Here is a 21,303-nt window from a genome sequence, read left to right as displayed (position 1 = left end):
GAGAAGGTCAATTCTCCGTTTTTGCAAAGAAATGGTGCAAAAAGCGTGGGTATTATGATTCTTTGCCTAATTTGATGCTGTTTGAGCAAAACTTTGGATAACTATGTTGTTTATGTTGCAAGAAATGGAGAAAACAACAACACTGTTGCCCAAAGTTTTGCCCAAACAGCATCAAATTAGGCAAGGAATCATAATACCCACGCTTTTTGCACCATTTCATTGCAGAAACGGAGAATTGACCTTCTCACCATACTAAAATTCAGCTCATTACTACAAATCTAGTACTTCATCGATCTGTCCTATTGTCCGTACAGCAATTTTTTGATCAAAATATTTTTTTATTCAAATGTTTATAACTTTTTTATACGTCAATCAAAAACGCTGAAATTTTGACCAATCATGAATCATATATTAAAGCTCCATTGGTAAAATTTTGAGCGAGATCGAATGAGTTTTCTGAAAGTTATAGAACTTTTAGTAAATCTTATAAGATTTTTGAACACATTTTTAAAACATTATATCTCAATATGTACTCGATGAAACTTTGTAACAAGTTACAAACTTTTATATAACAAAAAACTAAATTAAATTCCCTATAAAAAAATTATCAAATAAAAGATATTCCCTTTTCCAAATCAAACAACATTTAAACGTGTCCTACGCCAATATTGTCATAGCGAAAGCGTTCCTACTCTCTGATACCTACTCTACTGTAGAATCGAAGACAGTTTAAGTCGGCGGTTTTCGATATCGAAATTGAACGGATGTATGGCATGATCACTAAAACAATAGCCCACGGAACGAACATAGGATGAAAGGTCCGTAAAGCGAGATTGAACGCCCTCTTAGTATTTGACCACCAAAGAGAAAGGTTGTGCCTAGAACATTACCCAAGATTGATCAATTGTATTAATCAGTAGTGAAGCCAAGTCAAGGGAAGAAAGTGTAATGTAATTTGTTATTGGACTAGTTAGCAATCGCCATGTGAGCCCGGCGTGGTTAGTTAAACTTGTAAGTTAATTTAGATTTGCAATTATAATGTGCCTATCTAAACGAAGTCTAATAATAAGGTGGAGCAATCTGATCAACTACAGCACCCGAAGAGGTTAAATTAGTTCTGTGCCAACACCAGGTAAACCTTTTAATTGTGCTCCCCAAGAATAAAAAGTTAATTTTGTGTAAACCCGTTTGAAGGTAATCCTTCAAGCGAAGGTCTAACCCCCAGGACCAGTCTAAACCTGGAGTGTAGTGGCCGCTCGGTACGCCCTGTGAGAAACTAGCCCACGAGGTTGGTCGATGAGGTCATCATCATCGTTGCGTAATAGAGCCGTTCTGACGTGACACTTGAACGAACAGACAAGTTAGTCCGACCCAATGAGAGTATATTACAGGTGAGGAAGAAGAAGAGATGGCTATGTATTAGTAAGCAAAGAAAAATGTAAACACAAATAGTGACGTCACTATTTGACACGCGTTCTTATGGGAGCTCGCTTTGCTTGTAGTAGTGACATGTTTTGAACCAGACACGGTTCTCACGCACACGAAGTATCTCTTCCACACCTTCATTAGACTCATTGAGTCCGACCCGCACTAATTCACCACGGCGGGACAACTCACCACCGACGTCACCGAGCGAGAACCGTTACTCGGGTAAGGCTGACGTGTGGCCTACCTAAAGGGGCTCGTCCAGCTGGTGCAACTGCCCCTGCAACCAGCAGGTGAGGAAACAGAAGCATGCACAGGTATGAGAAAGGGCAGCTGCTCGAACAAAACTGAACCCATGTAAATCGAACTAACCCTAGATTAAGTGAATCGAATGGAGATAGGCAAAGTAGGGATTTTGAAATTCATCCAATAAAATGTTACCCCCGAACAATGAATAACGCTGCCCTAGTAGTATTGTGACGAATTGGCTTCTTTAGCGGTGTTGAGATAATTCCATATTCAGAATCTGCATGCAAAACTGAGCCGAAATTCAAATTTTCATGAATTTTGGTGCCCGGGAACCTATTTAAAAATCAGTTTGAAGTTTGTATGGGAGCGATTTGTCGAATCACCCCTCGTCGCATTTTGTACTGGGCGGAGCTGTCAAGAAGTTGGCCAGCTGTCAAAAGGTGATTTCGAAAAATCTCTTCGAAAGCGATTTTAGGTACCAAAATGAAGTTCTAAAAGTCTGAAAAAAATCATGGTGGTTCAGAAAAAGGTACTCTTTTGTATAAAATCAAACAATCAATACATTTTTCTTAATTTAAAAACCCAATTGACGAAATTGTGGTCTAACTAAGAGATCTTTTAATCAAGTTTTACCTTCGCGGTCGTGGTAGAATAGGCTCTGGATTTGGCAAACCTTCAAAGGAAACCAGTCCACCCTGGAGTTGGTTAAGATTTTGGTTGTTGTATTTAGTCCGTGCGATCAGAAGTTTCGGTTTTGGGATTGGAGGCTTAAGACAAGGACTCGCCCTGAGGTCTCGGCCGGGTACGGGATTTTGAGATTGACACGCTCCTTCGCGGCAAGTTTCCGACTTGCCTGGCGCTTAAGCGGAGGCTGTTTTGTTCCTTCCTTTCGTTATCCTTTCGCTCCCGTTACAACTTTTTCATTTTTTTTTTGTGTTACAGCTTATACCTAAAGCAGTGGTGCTCATCCTGCGGCCCTCCAAGCCTTAAGATGCGGCCCGCAGAGCACTTTAAGACGAATCGAAATTTTTGAACGATTATTTGAAATAACTCGTTAAATTTATTAAGAAATAAAAAAAATGCTGATTAATTTTCACAGCGTTGAACACAAATTTAATGATAAATAAACAAAAAGAACATTCCGTTCTGTTAAGATTCGAAATCGCAACACCGAAATATTTCCGCATTTCAGCTATGTCACGAAGCCAGCTTATAGTTATTTGTAAGTGGTACGAATCAAATGAAAGTTTGTTAAAAATGTAATCTTGAATCATTAAAAAATTAATTGCAGTTTTTAAGCGCAGTCAATGCAACGCTGAGCAAATATTTCACATTTCGCCTTTCCGAAGAACATAAAAACACAACGCACGAAGTTTTTGATAAAATTCTCAACTAATCTCAACTTAATTGCCAATGTTGTTTAATTTTCACTGTTTGTTTGAATTTCTATTACAAGACTCATACATTTTTCGAAACAAAACTTACGAATCCAATTTGAATTGTCCAAGCGAAACTCCTGAACGAACTCAAAGAAAAAAAATCTCAGGCGAGATTCATAAAGCGTCTCCTGTGCCCTTTTGGAGAAACTTCTGGATACATTTTTGAAGAAACTCCAAGAAACATTATTGGAGAAACATTTTAAGCAACTCTAAGCGAAATATATGGAGAAACTCAAATCATCCTGGAGAAAATAAACCTGAGGAAACTCAAAGAAAAAGATGTGGCGATACTGCATGGCACTTATATTTCTTAAATAATTTTAGAATAAATTCCTCGAGCAACAAAAAGAGAATTTTCGGAAGTAGCTACAAACAAGATTACAGAACCAACTGCATTAAGACACAAAAGATGCGCAGAACGCCTGAGGAAAATTTGAACAATAATTTTGAAGCAACTTATGCAGCAACTTTGGAAGATAATGTTGAAACAATTTCCGGAAACAATTGTTAAAAATCTAATTTTTGAAGAAATTTAATGATGAAGTGTCAAGTGTAGAATTAGCGTTATGTTAAAATACACATAAATAAAAAAATGATGTACTTCAGAAAAGACTTATGGAAAGAATTTACTAAGATCTTCAAGAAACTCCTGGGAAATTTTCGGAAAAATCCGGAAGCTATTCTAGGAGAAATTCTTGGAAACGATTATTGAGGAATTTCTGAAGTAACTTCAGGGCAGTTCCAAAGGCAAATCTAGGAGGAGTTCTTGGAGGTGTTCCAAGAGAATTCTAGAAATGTAAAAGAAACTTCAAGAAATTTCTTGAAACCCTTCTGGAGCAACTCCACAAGAAATTTCAGGAGAAAATCCAGCAAACCTTTCTGGAGCTATTGAAAAGATTGATTGATTGATTTGTCTTTATTTTAGAGAATTTCACAATTCAAAAGAAATTCTTGTAAAAGCTGCTTGACAGGTTGTTGAAGGGCTTCAAGGCAATTCTAGTGGCAACTTATAAATTGTTTGTTTGAATTTCAATTTGAAACTCAAACGTTTTTTCTCAACCAAACTTTTGAATCTAAATTAAATTCCACTAAGGCACACTAAGGGCAATAGATTATAAAGTTTGACCCTTACACAAGTTCTGAACAGTTCAGATTTTTAATAAATATGCTTTAGAATTGTTCTTTTTGTTGTTTTTGTGCATCGATGTTTATGCGGCCCGCAGGTCGATCCCGAATTGCAAATTTGGCCCGCGGTATCCTCCAGCCTGAGCACCACTGACCTAAAGCTTTCATATACAGCTTCCTTTATGATTTTATATTTACTACAAAAAAATATAAGTATACATGATTGAAACACTGGTTTATGAATACTTTAATATATTGCTAAAGTGGTGCACACAATCCAAGCGCTCTTAGTTAACAATGTCCCAGATAAGATCACGATGAGTTGTGACTTCACAGCTTTTGCCGATTGTAAATCATGCTATTGATTTTACAGAAAAGTTGTTTTCAGTTAATATATCGATTCCATGATTCGTGCTCCAATCATCACATTTTAAGTATACATCTGCAACTTTCAATTGACACACTGTCTGATATAAACCAATATTAAGGTTATTTATCAAGACCATACTGGTTCGGTTCCCGCAGTCCAAAAACCTTCCACACCGGACAGTTCTCTGATTTCCTTGGACATAAAGCATCTTCATGCCTGCCACACTATATACAGTACAAAACGATCATTGCATAAGCTGAAAATAGGCTCTGTCCCAGTGGGGTGTAAGGCCAGAAAGCGAAGAAGATAATTATTTCATCTTTTATTTTACATTTAAATTAAACTCCAAGGTAATTTAAATGGAAGGTACTAGCATATACGCAGTCAGTAGATGCGGGGAGAGGTTTATGGCGGGGGTGGTGGAGGTTATTGCTGGTGAGTTTGTTTACGCTGTGCTCTATCGCTTTCTGTGGGGTTGCTAGGGTTGCTTAGGAGTTGTTGTTTACCCACACACAAGTGAAAAATTTTGTCGCAGTGGAAGAGCAGCTGTTTGTTTTCGGATTTCAAGTTAATCTTGGCGAGAAAAATCAACTTATTTGGATGATTTTGACACAACAGCATTAGCAATACGCATGTCGATATTTTCTACCTGTTTACGCATATTTCATTCATTATTAACGGATTAGCAAGAATCTACTGTCGTCAAAGTGCATTCTGTATTGTAGTCATGGATTGCGATGTTTTTACTCACACTTTGTATTATATACTGCATTATTACTGTACAAAGAACTCAGAAACCATTATGCTCTAAATTGAATAGCCTTCTTCTTATACAACAAGACTTAAATCATATATAAGATGTCCAGTAACTAGTTTGGGATCAGTATCAATTCATTAGCAACAGTATCAAAGGTCTAGGGTTACATACCGACCGTGCATCATTATTCCGTGAACTGTTACAGATTGTAAAATACCATGAAGTGAAATTAAGCCAATAAATCAGTTAGTTATTAGTTGAAGTTCAGTGTTTGAAGATTAAGTTACATCTCGCATAATTCTGGCACTGAGAAACCCCATCGCCCTTATGTGCGCATACACTACCTATATTTAAACAAAAATGCTGAGTTTAAAGATCACAATCTGGAGGAAAGGCGTGAAGGTGAAGCTCCGGCAGCTTGGTTTTGAACTGTAAACTTTACCCGGAGGCCTCATGTATTCTAAACCGTTCCAAAAAATTCCAGCAGGATTTCAGAAAAACTGCTCAGTGGACGGGAATAACTCTAGAGCAAGTCGTTGGAATCATTATCTTCTGTGCTAGAAATTGCGATACAAGCTCGCCATATCAACTCGCTAGCATAATACAACTTGAAGTGACAACTTTCAGGTCATGGCTTGCTATTATTGATTAACTTCCAAACCAAAACAAACTTGCCAGCTGTCAGTCAAAATTCCAATATGGCGGATTGCGTAATCTAGCACATTGCATTACCTTCCTTTTACTTACCTTGGTTAACTCTGCATTCCACTCAATTTTTATGTCAGTTTTATTTGCGATATATTTAGCCACAACATGGCAATTTATTTAACTATCACAATCAATACTACTATCCATTTCACTTTGAACTTTCTGAATCTTTGCCACATTTGCATATCTCCAACTGATATTGGTCATAAATCACTCCGCAGCATTTGATGAGAATGCCGAACCACCAAAATTAATTGAACTATTCTAATGACATCACAGCAACCGGAGATTCTTCAACTACAGTTACCAAGCAACAAGGTGGCTGTAACCCATCGTACTATTTGCAGGTATCTGTCAAGATCGCAGGTTTTCCCAACAAATTCACAAATAATGATAAAATCAGTATGTTCTTCAGCGTTCAATCAGTTGCACTCAATGTACTATTTGCCCTACCTGGCACATACCTTCATTTGCAGAACCTCCCCGGCGGGTACCCACCTCCATTTGGCGTCCACTTCAACTTCTAACAGCACTTTCCATCAGTGGAATGCTACTCACAAACATTCACCATACAGGGTGTGGCAGGAAAAAATGCGAAAAGTTCAAGGCACTATTACACGCTAAATATGGGATATATATGACTATTTTTTCATGACAGTGTATCAGTCAATGTCTATATTCTAGCACTGAAAAATAAAAATGAACATATTTGATGTTTAACATGTGATAATGTAGGCCTAATAAGCGGATATCAATAAACTGCGCGCCCAATGGTCATTAAACAAAATGACTATAACAGTATCAAAATTAGCACAAATTTGATGAACAACCAGACCACACTGATCCAGAGCCATGTAGTTTCACATACCAGATGAAATAAGTACATATATTTGATGATATTGTAGAGAAAATCAAAAATTTTGTTTTATCAGATGCGAAATTTAGCGACCTGTGTGATTTTCTGCGATTTGAAAATTCTGGTTGTCTTCATCTTCAGGCGCCGCCCTGTAAAGGTTAGTGACCAAAATGGGAAATTTTTTAATTAACTTTTCAGAAAACTAGCCTATTATAGATCATGGAACGTTGAAACATAGATTGGTTAATGTCAAATGGACAAAAATGAGGTTTGAAGTTGAAAAACACTTTCGCATTTTTTCCTGCCGCATACTGTAGGTCTATCCATAGGTCCTACCAGAGCGTTCATGATTAACAAAAATTTTAATCATGATTAATCATTGATGATTAAAATTCCAATTTTAGTGATTATTGATTATGATTAATGATTAATTTGATTTTTAGGATGATTAAAGATTATGATTAGTGATTAAAATTGGTTTTATCTGTGATTATTGATTATGATTAGTGATTAAAAATGGCTCATTGATTAAAAATCATGATTAATCATGATTAATCAATCACAAAAAACTGGAAATGATTAAAATATCTTTAATGTTCAACATGTTTTAGAAGTTTCAAAAGTGAAAAGAAACTGTCCGGGAGATTTTTGAAAAAAGAATCATAAATTATATTATTTAGAACAGCATTTGAACCAATTTAAATTGGATCATATATTTTATATGATGAATCAGTTTTGGTGATGAATGATTAATGATTGATTAATATTTTTTCTTATGATTATGATTACTGATTAATGATTAGATTGCAAAAATAGTGTGATTAAGATTAATGATTAATGATTAAATGAGATTTTTTTGTGATTATGATTAATGATTTTGATTAATCTTAATCATTAATCATTAATCATGATTAAATTTATGATTAATCATTAACGCTCTGGGTCCTACTATCAAGTACTTCCTTCGCCTTTAAAAACACTACACTATTTTTCGATCTTCCCATCAGTTCACACTAGAAACTTCAATCCTCGTTCGCCAAATGTAATGTCGGAAACTCGGACGACATAAATAAAAACACGTCTAGCTCGAAAACAAACTCTCATATATTTCTGGACTACTGTGATCTTATCTCTTTCAAGCATTTCAAAACTACCGTACATATACATGCGTACCAAATAGTTGTACTCGATCGTACAGCACACATGTCTCAAATGGAGGATAACGTGAATCTGGAGCCGGCCTTCTGATACTTTCTGATACCTGCTAGGAATCAAGGAGGTATCTAAAAATCCTTGCAGAAATTTCTTCTTCCCTGAATGAATTTTCCAAGGAGTTCTAGGAAGAACTCTGAAGAAATTTTCCGAGGGAATTTCTGTAGAAATTTTGAAGAAATTTTGCAGCAATTTCATAAAACTCCAAGGAAGAGCTTTTGAAGAAATCCCTTATTGAAATTCCTGAAAAATCTTTTAAAACCTGAAGAAGTCTCTGGATGTATTTGTGCATGACTCTCTGATAGAATTTAAAAAGTAATCAGAGCAGGAAATTCTGAAAAGAAACCTGAAGGAATTTCCGAAGACATCTCTAGAGGAATTCCTGTAGAAAACTCAGGGTGTGCTTCGAATGAATCTCTAGAGGAATATCTAAAGGAATCCCGGGGAAATTTTTGAAGGAATCCCAGGGGGAATTTCTGATTAATTTTCAAAATGAATACCTGGAAAACCTCCTCGGAAAACCCTTGGTGGAATTCTTAGAAAAGTATATTGTGGAATTTGTAGGAAAAATTCCCGAAAAAATCATTTTGTAATATTATTGTAGGATTTTCTTAGAGTATTCTTGGAGCAATATGTGAACGTATTTATGGAAAATTTCCTGGAGAAATCATCGACCAATCAACATTTATCATTATCCTTTGAGGAAATTCTGGATAAATATCTGGGGATATATGTAGAGGAATATATAGGGAAAATCATGAAGTAATCTCTGTAGAAATTTTTGCCTGAACCATTGAAAGTATTGATGCAAGAATCTTCGGAGGACTGTCAGCAAGATTTTCTGCATGATTCCCTGTAGCAATTCCTGGACACATTCCTGTGGAAATTTTCAATGCAATTCCTAGAGCAATTTCTAAACAAATCTCCCTTGGACTTCTTGTAGGAATACCTGTACAAGTTTCTGGAGGAGTCTCTGATAGATTTCCTGAACACCGAAAAAATTCACGAAAGAATCGCCGAGAGAATTCCTGAAGAATCGTTGAAAGAATTTCTGAATCCCTGTAGAAAACTCTGAAGGATTCCTGGAGAAATTTTCAAAATATTTTCTAAAGCAACCCTTGTCAGAGTTTCAGCAGGAACCATCATAGAATGCTTGGCTAAAAAGAAATTTCTGTAGAAATTCTTAACGGAATTTCTGAAGGAAGCCCTGGCGAAATGTCTTAAAGTATCCCCAGAAGGATTTCTGAAGAAAATATCGAATCGAATCCTAGTAAAAGTTTCCACATAATTTGTTTAAGGCTGTTGTGCGGTAATCCTTGAATAATTTTCTGGAAGTCTCGATAATAAAGACATAAAAAAAATAATTATGTTAGACGGTTAGACAGTTGCATAATGAACATTATGCAGCTATTTTTCATTATGCAACTCATTTCAGTTGCACAATGAACCGGTGCGGAAAAGTCGGTCATTATGATACTGAAATGGGTAGTATAAAATAGAAATTATGAAATGTACTGACTTGCATAAAATACATTGTGATGTGGGCCAAGTTGTTCCAAAGAGATAAAATCGCTCAAAAATCTATACGAGTATACCTTTGCATATGTAGTTGATGAAAATTTGCGGAAAATTTAAGGGGTTGTGATCATCTTACATTATAATGGGACTTGAAAATTGGAAGGAACTTCGTAAAAAAATCGGTAAAATCATACTTCTTTTTGAGGATTGGTTACTCCTTCTGAATTGTAGTGAAATTTTAGCTCAATGCCACCAAATGTTCATGAAAAGTATCCTAGTTCATTTCATGGGGATGATGTTATCCTGTTTAAATCTACAGAAACGATTAGCAAGATATATTTATAAGTCTAAATTTGCTGCTTTGTTAAACTTCCGATGCCATGAGATCCTTATTTCTCACAAGTTTCTGAATGATTTCAAAGAGCGCATTCACCAGATAAAGTGAAAGTAGGGTATCATATATGTAATGTGTTCAGTCTGTGCAGCCTCTGGCTGAAGACGGTGTGGATTGTCTTTTATCATTAGCATCAGCAGCCATGTTGGATATGTGATTCGAAATTTCAAAGTGATGATTCTCTGCCACCAAAACGAATATTCGTATGAAAAATATCATCTTATATGCTCACTCGCAGTGATTGCGAAGATATTCTTACTGCTGCATAGCTATGCATTGCTGCAAAAATGACAATTTCTTATCACTTGGAAAACGCGAGGCAAAAAATCAATGATTCGTTTGAAAGCTTAGTGATGAATCATGACACCTTAACCCTCAATATAATATCAATATCAGCAAAATTTTGTTGATCGTATAACATGAAAAAAATATTTTTTCGTACCTTCGTCATTTTTCAATCAATTTATATTCCTCTTGACCTAATTAAAATCAGATCCTTTAACGAAAAAGGTTTACAAAGGATGCCAATATTAACCATCCAGAAAAAAACCCTATTCCTTACTGCTTCAAACCAGAGAACAACGAATAGAATATCAGAAATACTAACCCAGCTGTCATTGTTCCCAACACCGAATTATATTATTCAAAAATTCTAAACCTCTAAGCTGGCACTCTTTCAAAACTCCTCTAGGATTTCAAGATATTCTAGGTTATAATTTGTGTAGCAATGTTTTTGTGTGTGTGTGTGTGTGTGTCTAGAATCCTTTTGTTAAATGTAATAGGTGGTATTGGAAACTCATCAATTGGACCAGATTACAAAATCTCATTATAATCCCTATCTAAACAAGCATTTAATTAATATTACTCACTTCGACTGCAGATACTTGTAGATCTCACTGAGGGTCCTCCTACGGTGGGGCGAATCCTTGATCGCCATCACAATCATGTTGATGTAGCTGAGCTGCGGTTTTTCCTGCCTTCGACCTCCGTTGGTCTTCTTCGATCCACCATTTTCGCCGGATCCCGTGGTGCTGGTAAGTTGCTGTTCTCCCGTTCCATTTCCAGCGTTTGGTGATTTCCTTTGCGACGGGATGGTGTTCGAACCAGTTCCGTTTATCATCGCCACGGTTGGCTGTGAGGAGCTAGACAGAGTTGGCGAAGCCGACGGAGTTATCGGCGAAGACGACTGGGATTTCTGTAGCATTGGATTGGGCATGATCGTTATGTGACCACCGCTAGTGCTGGTCGCAATGGATTGGACACTGCTGACTATGGGCAATGTAGAGGATGAGTTCATGGACGATGTCGGTGAAATGTGACCTCCACTAGATCCATTGCTACGGCAGCGTTGCTGCAGTACGGACACATCTGGGTGTGGTAGGGATTGATAGTTGATCAGCGGTGGTATCGAAACGGCATCCGATAGCTTCATGGTGTTGATGGAGTTGTCCAGTTGAGAGAGGTATGATGCACGAGGTTCAACGTACTCCGAGTCGTCGTTCATTTGCGACAACAGATATGGCGATCGATTGATGTAATATGAGGAGATTTTGTCGAAGTGGTGGTACATCGAAGGGATCTTGTCCGTCTCCATCTTCACGTCAGATACGTGATAAGCCGGAGAGTTTCGCTCATCCATTTCATTTTTCACGTCAATTTGAGACGACGAAATGCTCGTATGATAGTGATAATGATTATCCATGCTTTGAAGTGCTGGGTTCTCGATAATATGTGGAGTGGCCATCACAATATTTGAAGAAATGTTCCGATAGTGATAACCACCGGAAACAGCCACGGTACTGGAATCCACGTGTTCTTCCGTCTTGATCATTTTCCCGCAAAACAATCTATAAATCCACTAATCAGTCACAACAACACACAATTAACACAATTTTCTTCGCTAGACACCGGACGAATCCTGTAAACACCCGCACTAGCTTCCACGCACATGGGATTTTAAACAAACCGAATGGCTATCCGTAAATATTTAGGCCACTTGAATCAAACAAAAAATAAATATTTGTTCCTCTTTAATAGATTATTAAAATCAACCACAGACAGCAGTTAATTTGTCTTCCAAGAGGTCACTTGATCTCGGGTCACAGAACTATATGTATCACAGCTGGCAGGGCAGGGCGCACACGACTAAACCCGACGAAGCGTAACGAAGAACTAATCGGAGTAATCCTCCTGCGCAAACAAAAAACCAAACACACATACGCAAGACGGGGTTTCCATCTCTCCCGATTTTCGCCTTGGTAAGCTGAATTTTCCTCCTTCGGCCAACCTACGCACTACAAGCTGGCATGTGGGTATGATGGTGCACTTGTTCCTTGATTCCAAGCTACGCGCTCGCGCCCCGCGTCTCGATCGGTTATGGTAATTCTATTCCACAGTTCCATTCAAAGCTCGATCGCACGTCGTTTTGCCTTATTTCAGTGCTTGGTACTTGGGTTGGTATTGGAAATAGCAGGGGTTCTTAAATAGCTAGGTATTGAATTGTATAATCAATTTCCTAGAATTATATTCTTTAGCATGGGACAGAAAAAATCACTCCTGTACACTTCTTGGGTTCCATATTGGTCCCATATCAACCATGCAATATTTCAGTTCGATCGGAAAAACTATATTTTAGCGTTCGTCGTTTTTTTTTTTCAACGAAAATCGCCACAGGTTGCCCCTTATTTATGTTGAAATTTTTACGAGGACCCAACCCTTCCAAGACCGCAAAGCGATCTGATGCATGTAAAAGGGCTGTTTGCATTTCAGAAGGAATTTTTCGGCCTATCTTGATGAATGGGAAATTCCTTGCCAGAATCACCCAAGAAACCGTTTTCTTCGATCGCAGCAGAAGAAATTACAATTAACCCTTCAGCGCGCGCGCTGTTGTAAAAAGTACAACACTATCAAAAAACCTCGCTTTTCGTATACTGCGCGAGCGCGGTGCAGTTTCGGTTGCTTGATAGCGCGCGTCCTGGAAGGTTAAATATGCAGTCTCTGTATAAAGTTTCTGCCAGGAATCGGTCAAGAAACTCCTTGAGCGATTCCTTTTGAATAGGAAACTGGGCATAAAGCGGAACTTATCAATCAGTATCCTTCCTGGCGGTTAAGTTGAAAATGACTTCTGTAACAAAGCCAAATACTTTATAACTAGGAATGTAGTACCGGTACCGAAAATCCCGGTATTATCGACCAACTTTCGGTACCGAAATACCGGTACTGACTGAGCCTTGGTACCGGTACTTTCGGTACTGGGAAATCTCCCCTGAAGTGATGAAATCCGGTAATTATTGTAGCTAATATACAATGGAAATAAACGAAAACATGTAAAACCAAGTACTTTGACAAACAAACGTTTTATATATGCCACCTTTCTGCAAATCCAGGTCATAGCAATGATTGGCCTAATGAACGTTCAATATTTGAAATGGATTTTTTTTTCTTTCAGATGACCCACCACTAACCCCCACACCAAAGAGCTCGTTTTCTTAGAGCCCCCTGGTAGTGGACGCATCTGTTATATATGTATATTTTTTAACACCGAAACTAACACAAATTGACATAACACATAATATAACACAAGTTTGCTGAACACTGAGGAGGAAGTGATGAGAAATATTTAAGTATATGTATTTAGGGTTAACCCAGTGGAATAAAATTCCTTTAAAGGGATCCCTATTGATTAATTACTTAAGATAAGTTAACACAAATTATTATTTCTTATTACAAATTTTCAAATTCATACAAGAGAGAGTGTAAATCTTAAAAATTAAAAATTCTTCAAAATTAAAAATTAATGCTGGCAACATCGATACGGTTATCAAAGCAAAAACTCACTGATTTTTGATTTGAAGTATTGCTTTAAACTGGTTTTGAATAATACGCGACTGTTCAGATTTTTCAAATTTTCAGGAATTGCGTTGTATACAGACGGACCATGAAAGGAAATTCGCATTTGGCCTAGGGAACTATGTGCTCTGGATCGTAACAGATTACTTGCGTAACGAGTGTAATGACCATGATCAGAAGTTGGAAATGTAAGATTTCGATAGGTATTAGGACTTTTTAACATATCGTAAACAAACAAACAAGATTGCAGTCTACACAAACCTCGCAACGGAAGAATACTATGTGCAGTATTACTGTAGAGCTGTACGCTAGAAAATAATCGTGGTAACTGGAAAATGATTTTGAGGCACCTATTCTGCAAAATTTCTAGTTTTTGTAGGTTTGATTTGCTGGCATGACCCCATACAATAATCAGATACTGCAGATGTGAATGAACGCAACCGTAATAATAACTGAGAAGAGCATTTATTGGTACGTGTTTTCTAACTCGATATAATAGACCACAAAATGAAGAGACCTTCCTCCGAAGATGCTCAATATGTTCTTTCCAAGATAGTGTTGGATCCAATACTAGTCCAAGATATTTGAAATGTCCTACTTTCTCAATCATTGTGGTTTCAAAAGACGGATCGTTGTGAGGCAGAAGTTTCTTTCTCGGGGAATGGAATACCATATATTTTGTTTTCGTTAAATTTAAAGAAAGTAAATTGGTATCGAAGTACATTATAAGCAAACGTAAATCATAGTTAATGAAATCTATTATTTGTGAAATGTCTTTACTTGGATAGAAAACTGCGGTGTCGTCTGCAACTTTGGTATACCTTTGAGTGCTAAATTTCCAATGTCGTTTATATATATGAGAAATAGAAGAGGGCCAATATTACTTCCCTGTGGGACTCCAATATTTATAGGTTGCAGGGAGCTTTTAGCGTCTTGTATCATAACAAACTGCTTCCTGTCACTCAAATAGCTTCGAATAATATCGTTTGCTAATCCACGTATGCCATAACTTTCTAATTTTCTTAAAAGAATATCATGATTTAATGTATCAAATGCCTTTTTCAAATCGATGAATAGGCCTCCAACTATGCATTTGTTATCTATTTTGTTTGCTAGAAAGTCGACTAGCTCAACGATAGCAGTAGATGTACTACTTCCTTTCCTAAAACCATACTGAAACTTATATATAACCTTGTGCTTGTTGAGAAACGCAACAAGTCTACCAACTAATAGTTTCTCAAAAACTTTACTAAACACAGACAACGATGAGATAGGGCGATAGTTACATGGATTAGATCTATCACCAGATTTGAAAATAGGTGTGACTTTAGCGATTTTTAAACAATCAGGATATTTACCTACCCTAAGCATTTCATTGAAGAGTTCGGTGAAAATATATGCAAATTTAGCAGTATTAGATTTTATGATACTAGAAGGAAAACTATCGGGTCCACAGCTCTTTTTAGTATTCAGATCATTTATTATAGAAGTAACTTCTCGTGTATCGGTAGGGTTTAAAAAGACAGTTTGCTCCAAACGAGTTACGGTGTTTAACGGATTGGCATTATTTTTCTTAATAGTTTCTGCAAGCTTTGCACCAATATTTGAAAAATAGCAGTTAAATATTTCACAAACTTCCGAATTATCAGACTTTTTAGATCCATTGTTATTCAACTCAATTTTGGTAGAAGGAGTTGTCCTACCCATTACTTCATTTAAATTTTTCCACATGTTTGATTTGCTGGTGTCGTTTAAAAGTCGCTTGAAGTACTCAGTTTTACATTGCTTTTTAGCACAATCAGTTCGTTTTGTTACATGTTTTAACATCTCTTTCAGCTGCTGATTTTGAGGATTATTTTTAACTTTTTTACGGTATTTACTTTTCAATTTTATCCACTGCCAAACGTAATAGTTCAGCCATGGACAATGTTTGGCCTTACTATTCACGGTTTCAGTTTTAATTGTTGTACACTCGACCACCATTCTATTATACTCGTTAGTTATTGCGCTTATTGAATCATCAACATCTTGGTGACAAATAAAAGTATCCAGAAAATTTGTGAAAAGCTGATTTAATCTATATTTGTTTACGATTTTTTTTGTTAATACAATACGTTCTTTGGGTATGGTAATTTTAATAGACGAAACAACAATTAGGTGATCGCTTACATCTGAATATACGGTATCATTTCTAACATTTGACAAGTCTTCTTTTCTAACAACAAAGTGATCTAAAATATTTTTACTGACTGGTCGAGTTACATACGTGTTTGAACAAATGCAATTATAAGAATCTAAAAGGCTTTTATAATGGAGGACAACATTATTATTTGACAAATTCACTGGAACATTGACATCTCCAATAACAAACAGTGGACGTGAACGATTAGTTGACAGCAAACTTTACAAATCGCAACTAAATTTAGAAAAATCGTATGACGGCGGTCTGTAAACACCAACTACATCATAAAAGATACCATTAACTTTTAGTTCAATATGAATAAAATGCATTCCCTCATTTTTGAAGTTTTTGACGACATTGAAGCTAAATCCACTTTTAATATACATTACAAGGCCACCGGAGGACGTTTCACGACAAGAGAAGACAGAATCATAGTTGGGTATTTTAAACAAGGGACAGTTTTCTTCCTTCAGCCACGTCTCACCCACGCAAAATACATCTATAGGGACCTTTACATTATCTAAAAACAATAGAAGCTCATCAAACTTCTTCATGCCGTTCATCCCACGCACGTTCCATTGAGCAATACGAATAAAGTTGCAATTGGCATCAGGGTATGTAGAATTAAAATCATCAACGCCTTCATGATAGTAATTTATTTCGCTAGCCATTTAAAATATAATTAATACAATCTTCACAACAAAACATACTTTAAAACACTTATTTATTTTAATTATTATTATTCCCACATTTTCTTTTAGGAGAAGGAGTATCCTTAGGCGAGGAACTTCCTCTGTAACGGTTTACCAATTCGTTTAAGTCATCCCTATTTCTAATAATTTCTGGCTTAGAATTTTCAGTTTTCTTAATCAGGATTTACTAACTTTGAATATAAATTATTGGATTAGGATTTCTTGTTATTTCTTCAGTTTTTAGAATCCGTTTATACCATTATCACGGAAAAATCAGTTAAATCTTCTTCTGTCTTCACCTGAAAGCTATATGTATATCTGATTTAGGTACTTGTTGCGGCTGTTCGAGCCCTTTAAAGATGATCATCAATATTAACTTCTTTTCTCAATCAGCCTAGATAGCTGTGTAGTGTCGGTAGCGATTGTCTCAATTGGCTAAGAATAACACTACGGACCGCCTGTTCCGGTGGTAAGAATCCACTAACAGGTGACCCCTAATTCATGATGCGATGCGGCTATATGCTTACCGTACCTAGGAATGAATGGTTAGGGGGGTCTAATAAAAGCCTAATCGCAAACGGAGCCTGTGGAGTATCAGGGCGCCCTCCACAGTATTTTGCCCTTACTGCGCTAACCAGAGTAATGGCGCAGTGGACCTTGTGTTTCTCCGAGACAATCAGCTGCCCTTCTTTAGTCTCAAACTTGAGGCTAAATAAGGGCGGGATTATGAAAATGTTATTTATTAGTTTAAATTTTCACCTATATGGTTTCGCATTATGCGATTTACACTGTGTATTCTGTGCATCCTCGCCTTTGGCGCATTCAAATCGATACCGATCTGGTTTTATTGTTGCTGTTCTCTTTTGTGCTGTGATTTTTAAGAGTTTAGTCTTGCCTAGTTTGGGTAGTGGATACGGTTAGGATAGCACAGATCAATCTTCAGCATAAAAGAACAGCAACGATCAATCTTTGCAGACTTATGCAAAATGGAAAAGCCCAAGTGGCATTAGTCCAAGAACCCTACTTTCGTAAGGGGAATTTCTATTTAGAAAACCTTGTGAATCCGGTGTTTGCTACTTTCAGTAAAAATGAAATGGCAAACTCTCGTGTCATGCCTCGAGCATGTGTGCTTGTCAACAACGCAATAGTTGCTGCACTCATCTCTGAATTAACTACTAGAGATGTATGTGCTATCACAATCGATGTATCTGTTGGAAACCTCAACAGGAAATACGTCTATTGTTCGGTTTATTTACCGCATGATGAACCATCCCCTACGGATGCTTTCAAGCAAGTCATTGCATACTGCACTTCAAAAGGCCTTCCGCTAATTGTAGGCAGTGATGCTAATGCTCACCTTATAATCTGGGGCAGCTTACATAAATTTGAGAGGCTCCAGTTTGATGGAATACTTAAGTAGTACAGATCTTGGATTACTCAACATAGGCAACCGCCTAACCTTTATGGTATCTGCTAAAGAGAAGTGTTAGACATAACGCACACAAATGTTACTTCGCAAACTTTGCGTTTCAGGATTCCCCGGTCAACCAACTGGGATCTCTTTACCGATTTAGTTGCAGCCAAATTCATGGGTACTCACCATCCATTGACACTCCAAGTGATTTAGATGATGCCGTTGATACTACAACGGCATTCATCATGGAAGCTTTTGAAGAAGCTTGCCCTATTTGTGGGCTGTTCGGGCTCGTTTGGAAGTTGACCATCAATGTTAACTTCTTTTCCCGATCAGCCTAGATAGCTGTGTAGTGTCGGTAGCGGTTGTCTCAATTGGCTAAGAATAACACTACGGATCGCCTGATCCAGTGGTAAGAGTCCACTAAACAGGTGGCTCCTAATTCATGGTGTTATGCGGCTTTATGCTTACCGTGCCAAAGAATGAATGGTTAGGGGGTCTAATAAAAACCTAACTACAAACGGAGCCTGTGGAGTACTAGGGCGCCCTCCACAGTATTCTGCCCTTACTGCGCTAACCGGAGCAATGGTGCAGTTGACCTTGTGTTTCTCCGAGATAATCTGCTATCCTTCTTAAGCCTCAACTGCGAGGCTCAATAAGGGTGGGATTATTAGTATGTTGTTTATTAGTTTTAATTATAACCTATATGGCTCTTCGCATTATGCGTTCTTCACAGTGTCCTCTGTGTATGTTCGTCTCTGGCGCTCTTCAATCGATACCGAATTGGTTTTTATCGCTGCTCTTTTTTCTTGTGTTGTGATTGTAAGAGTTTGATCGTGCCTAGTTTGGGTAGTGGCTATGGTTATGACAGCTCAGATCAATCTTCAGCATAAAAGAACAGCTTTGGTCCCAGAACCTTACTTTCGTAGGGAGGATTTCTATGTAGAAGTAATGTTTTAATTAACATTAATATGGTTTCGTATTTTGCGTTTGACCCGATGTTTGCTACTTTCAGTAAAATTGAAATGACAGTCTTGCGTGTCATGCCTCGAGCCCCAAAATGTTTTGATAAAACTACTTGTTTGCAGCCTTGCCATTCCCAAATGTTGGTGGGATTATACTGTCAAGTTTATTACGTAAGTGGATAATGTCTTCGTATGAAGATCAAATCTATCAATTTGACCTCTTTCTTTTGAAATGATTAGCACGCTTTGTCGAGCATCACACCCGTGATGTTTTTCTAGCAAACATGCCTCTCCATGGGAACCAACATGCTTACCAAAATGGAAAGTCCACTGTGATTTGTTTACACAAAGATGTTTACGATATCGGAAACGCATTCATTCAAAAATAATTTTGTTTGGGGTTTCCAGGATACTTTTGAACACGAACCTTTCGATTCCATATTGGAAGCCGCATGGATTGTCCTATTTATCTTTCAATGATTTCCAATTGGATTTACCAAATGCTCAAAAACCAACATCTCTTCTCGACATTACGTCAAGCAGCGATTAGGAAATTGAGTGTTTGTGGATGCCCCATGCGGGAGTCTTGCCATGACTTTTGAGGAATCTCGTAGCAGAAACGCAATTGAGATAACTCAATGTGGTTTTCCTACTTATGATTTTGTTTATCACAAGCCTCAACAGACTGCTTCATTTGTATATCTTAGCTGAGAATCCGACTGTGGAACTTTGAATCATTTGATATGTAACTACCCAGTTTTTACGCAACTGCGTTTCCGAGTACTCGGTAAACACTTGATTAAGTGAAACTGACCTCAGAAGCCTGAATCTTCAGGATGTTCTGTTGTTCTGAACCCGTTGTGGCAAGTAGCTATAGGCTTACTTTACGCTTTATGCGTTTTCTACAGTGCCCTTTTCAGGGCGCTGTTTGAACCCGTTGTGGTACGCTTATGCGATTATATCGACCCTATTCCCTTACCTTCCCTTTCCCTATCCCATCCCTTATTCCTCCCTTAGCTCTCCCTCAGGTAAATGATGAATAGGCTCGTATTCATGGCGATGGCACAAATTTCCCAAATGGAGGAGAACGTGCCTCTTGAGCCGACCTACTGATACCTGATACCTGAAGCTTGCCCTATGCGGTCTGTGAAGACCACAAGAGGAACCCCTTGGTGGAACTCCGATCTGGCGAAGCTCAGGAAACAATGTAGAAAGAGTTGGAACAGACGACGTTCGGCTGGATCGGAGGCTTTCAGGTCGGCTCGCAAGGCCTACCAGAAAGCTCTTCGGTCTACTGAACCATCCGGCTGGAAAAATCTTTGTACAAATGTTTCCAGTTTGAGTAAAGTCAGTCGGTTGAACAAAATCCTTGCAAAATCTAAGGATTTTCAAGTGAACGAACTTCGTTTGCCAAATGGTGATTTCACTTCTTCTGATGAGGAAGTTAAGGAATGTTTATTCAGTACACACTTCCCCGGATGTGTGGATATTACATCTTCGGATGAACCTGATGTCTTTTCTTGCAGTTATGACTCTCTGGCTTCGGCTCGGAGTATCATAACTATAGAATCGATTGAGTGGGCACTAGCTGAGTGCGTCTATGACATTGTAAATAGTAGCGACATCAGCAATGCCAATGGATATATTCAGCTTTGCAACTCCATTCAAGATTTATGCAAGTATTCATGCTATGCTATGCTATGCTATGCTATGCTATTTATTAAATTACTTTTTATTATTATTTTACGACATTGATTTCGGCTCTGTTATGCTCGGGCTTGTAATGAAGGGCGCTTGGGCCTTCCAAAGAAACCAAACAACCGTAATCTTTCATTCTCGGTTAGGGTTAGGGTTCCCGAAGTAGGTTGTTGTCCTATGGTCCCTTCTCTACCGTGGTGGAGTAACGAGCCTGGAAAAAACAAAGAGGAGAAACGTCAAAATTGGTCAAAATAGTCGATCTAGTATCATCCCCATAGTTCCAATCGAGCAGGAGTCCTGTCAAAACGACAAGGATTCTCCACTTTGGTATACTCGAGACACTTTATGGTAGAGCTGCCACCTTAGATATAGCTTCCGGTGGAGGAGCATTTCATACTCAGCCGAAGGATGCCAGAACAGACAATGGAAAAACGTCCCAAATGGAGGATA

General features: G+C 37.7%; 1 protein-coding gene across 1 annotated transcript in view; it reads right to left on the bottom strand.

Moving 5' to 3' along the window:
• The window catches only part of LOC115268495 (forkhead box protein F2), a 38,863-nt gene extending 26,388 nt beyond the window's left edge, over nt 1-12,475 (bottom strand). Inside the window, exon 1 of the mRNA XM_029876517.2 lies at nt 10,923-12,475. Within this exon, the coding sequence (XP_029732377.2) occupies nt 10,923-11,884 (962 nt within the window). The 5' untranslated portion in view covers nt 11,885-12,475. The remainder of the gene's footprint in view (nt 1-10,922) is intronic.
• Between the last annotated feature and the right edge of the window lie 8,828 nt (nt 12,476-21,303).

This window comes from Aedes albopictus, chromosome 2 (assembly GCF_035046485.1).
Source record: "Aedes albopictus strain Foshan chromosome 2, AalbF5, whole genome shotgun sequence".
NCBI classification, from domain to species: domain Eukaryota; kingdom Metazoa; phylum Arthropoda; class Insecta; order Diptera; family Culicidae; genus Aedes; species Aedes albopictus.
The sequence above is the reverse complement of the archived record's forward strand: the minus strand, read 5'-3'. Positions and strand labels throughout refer to the sequence as shown.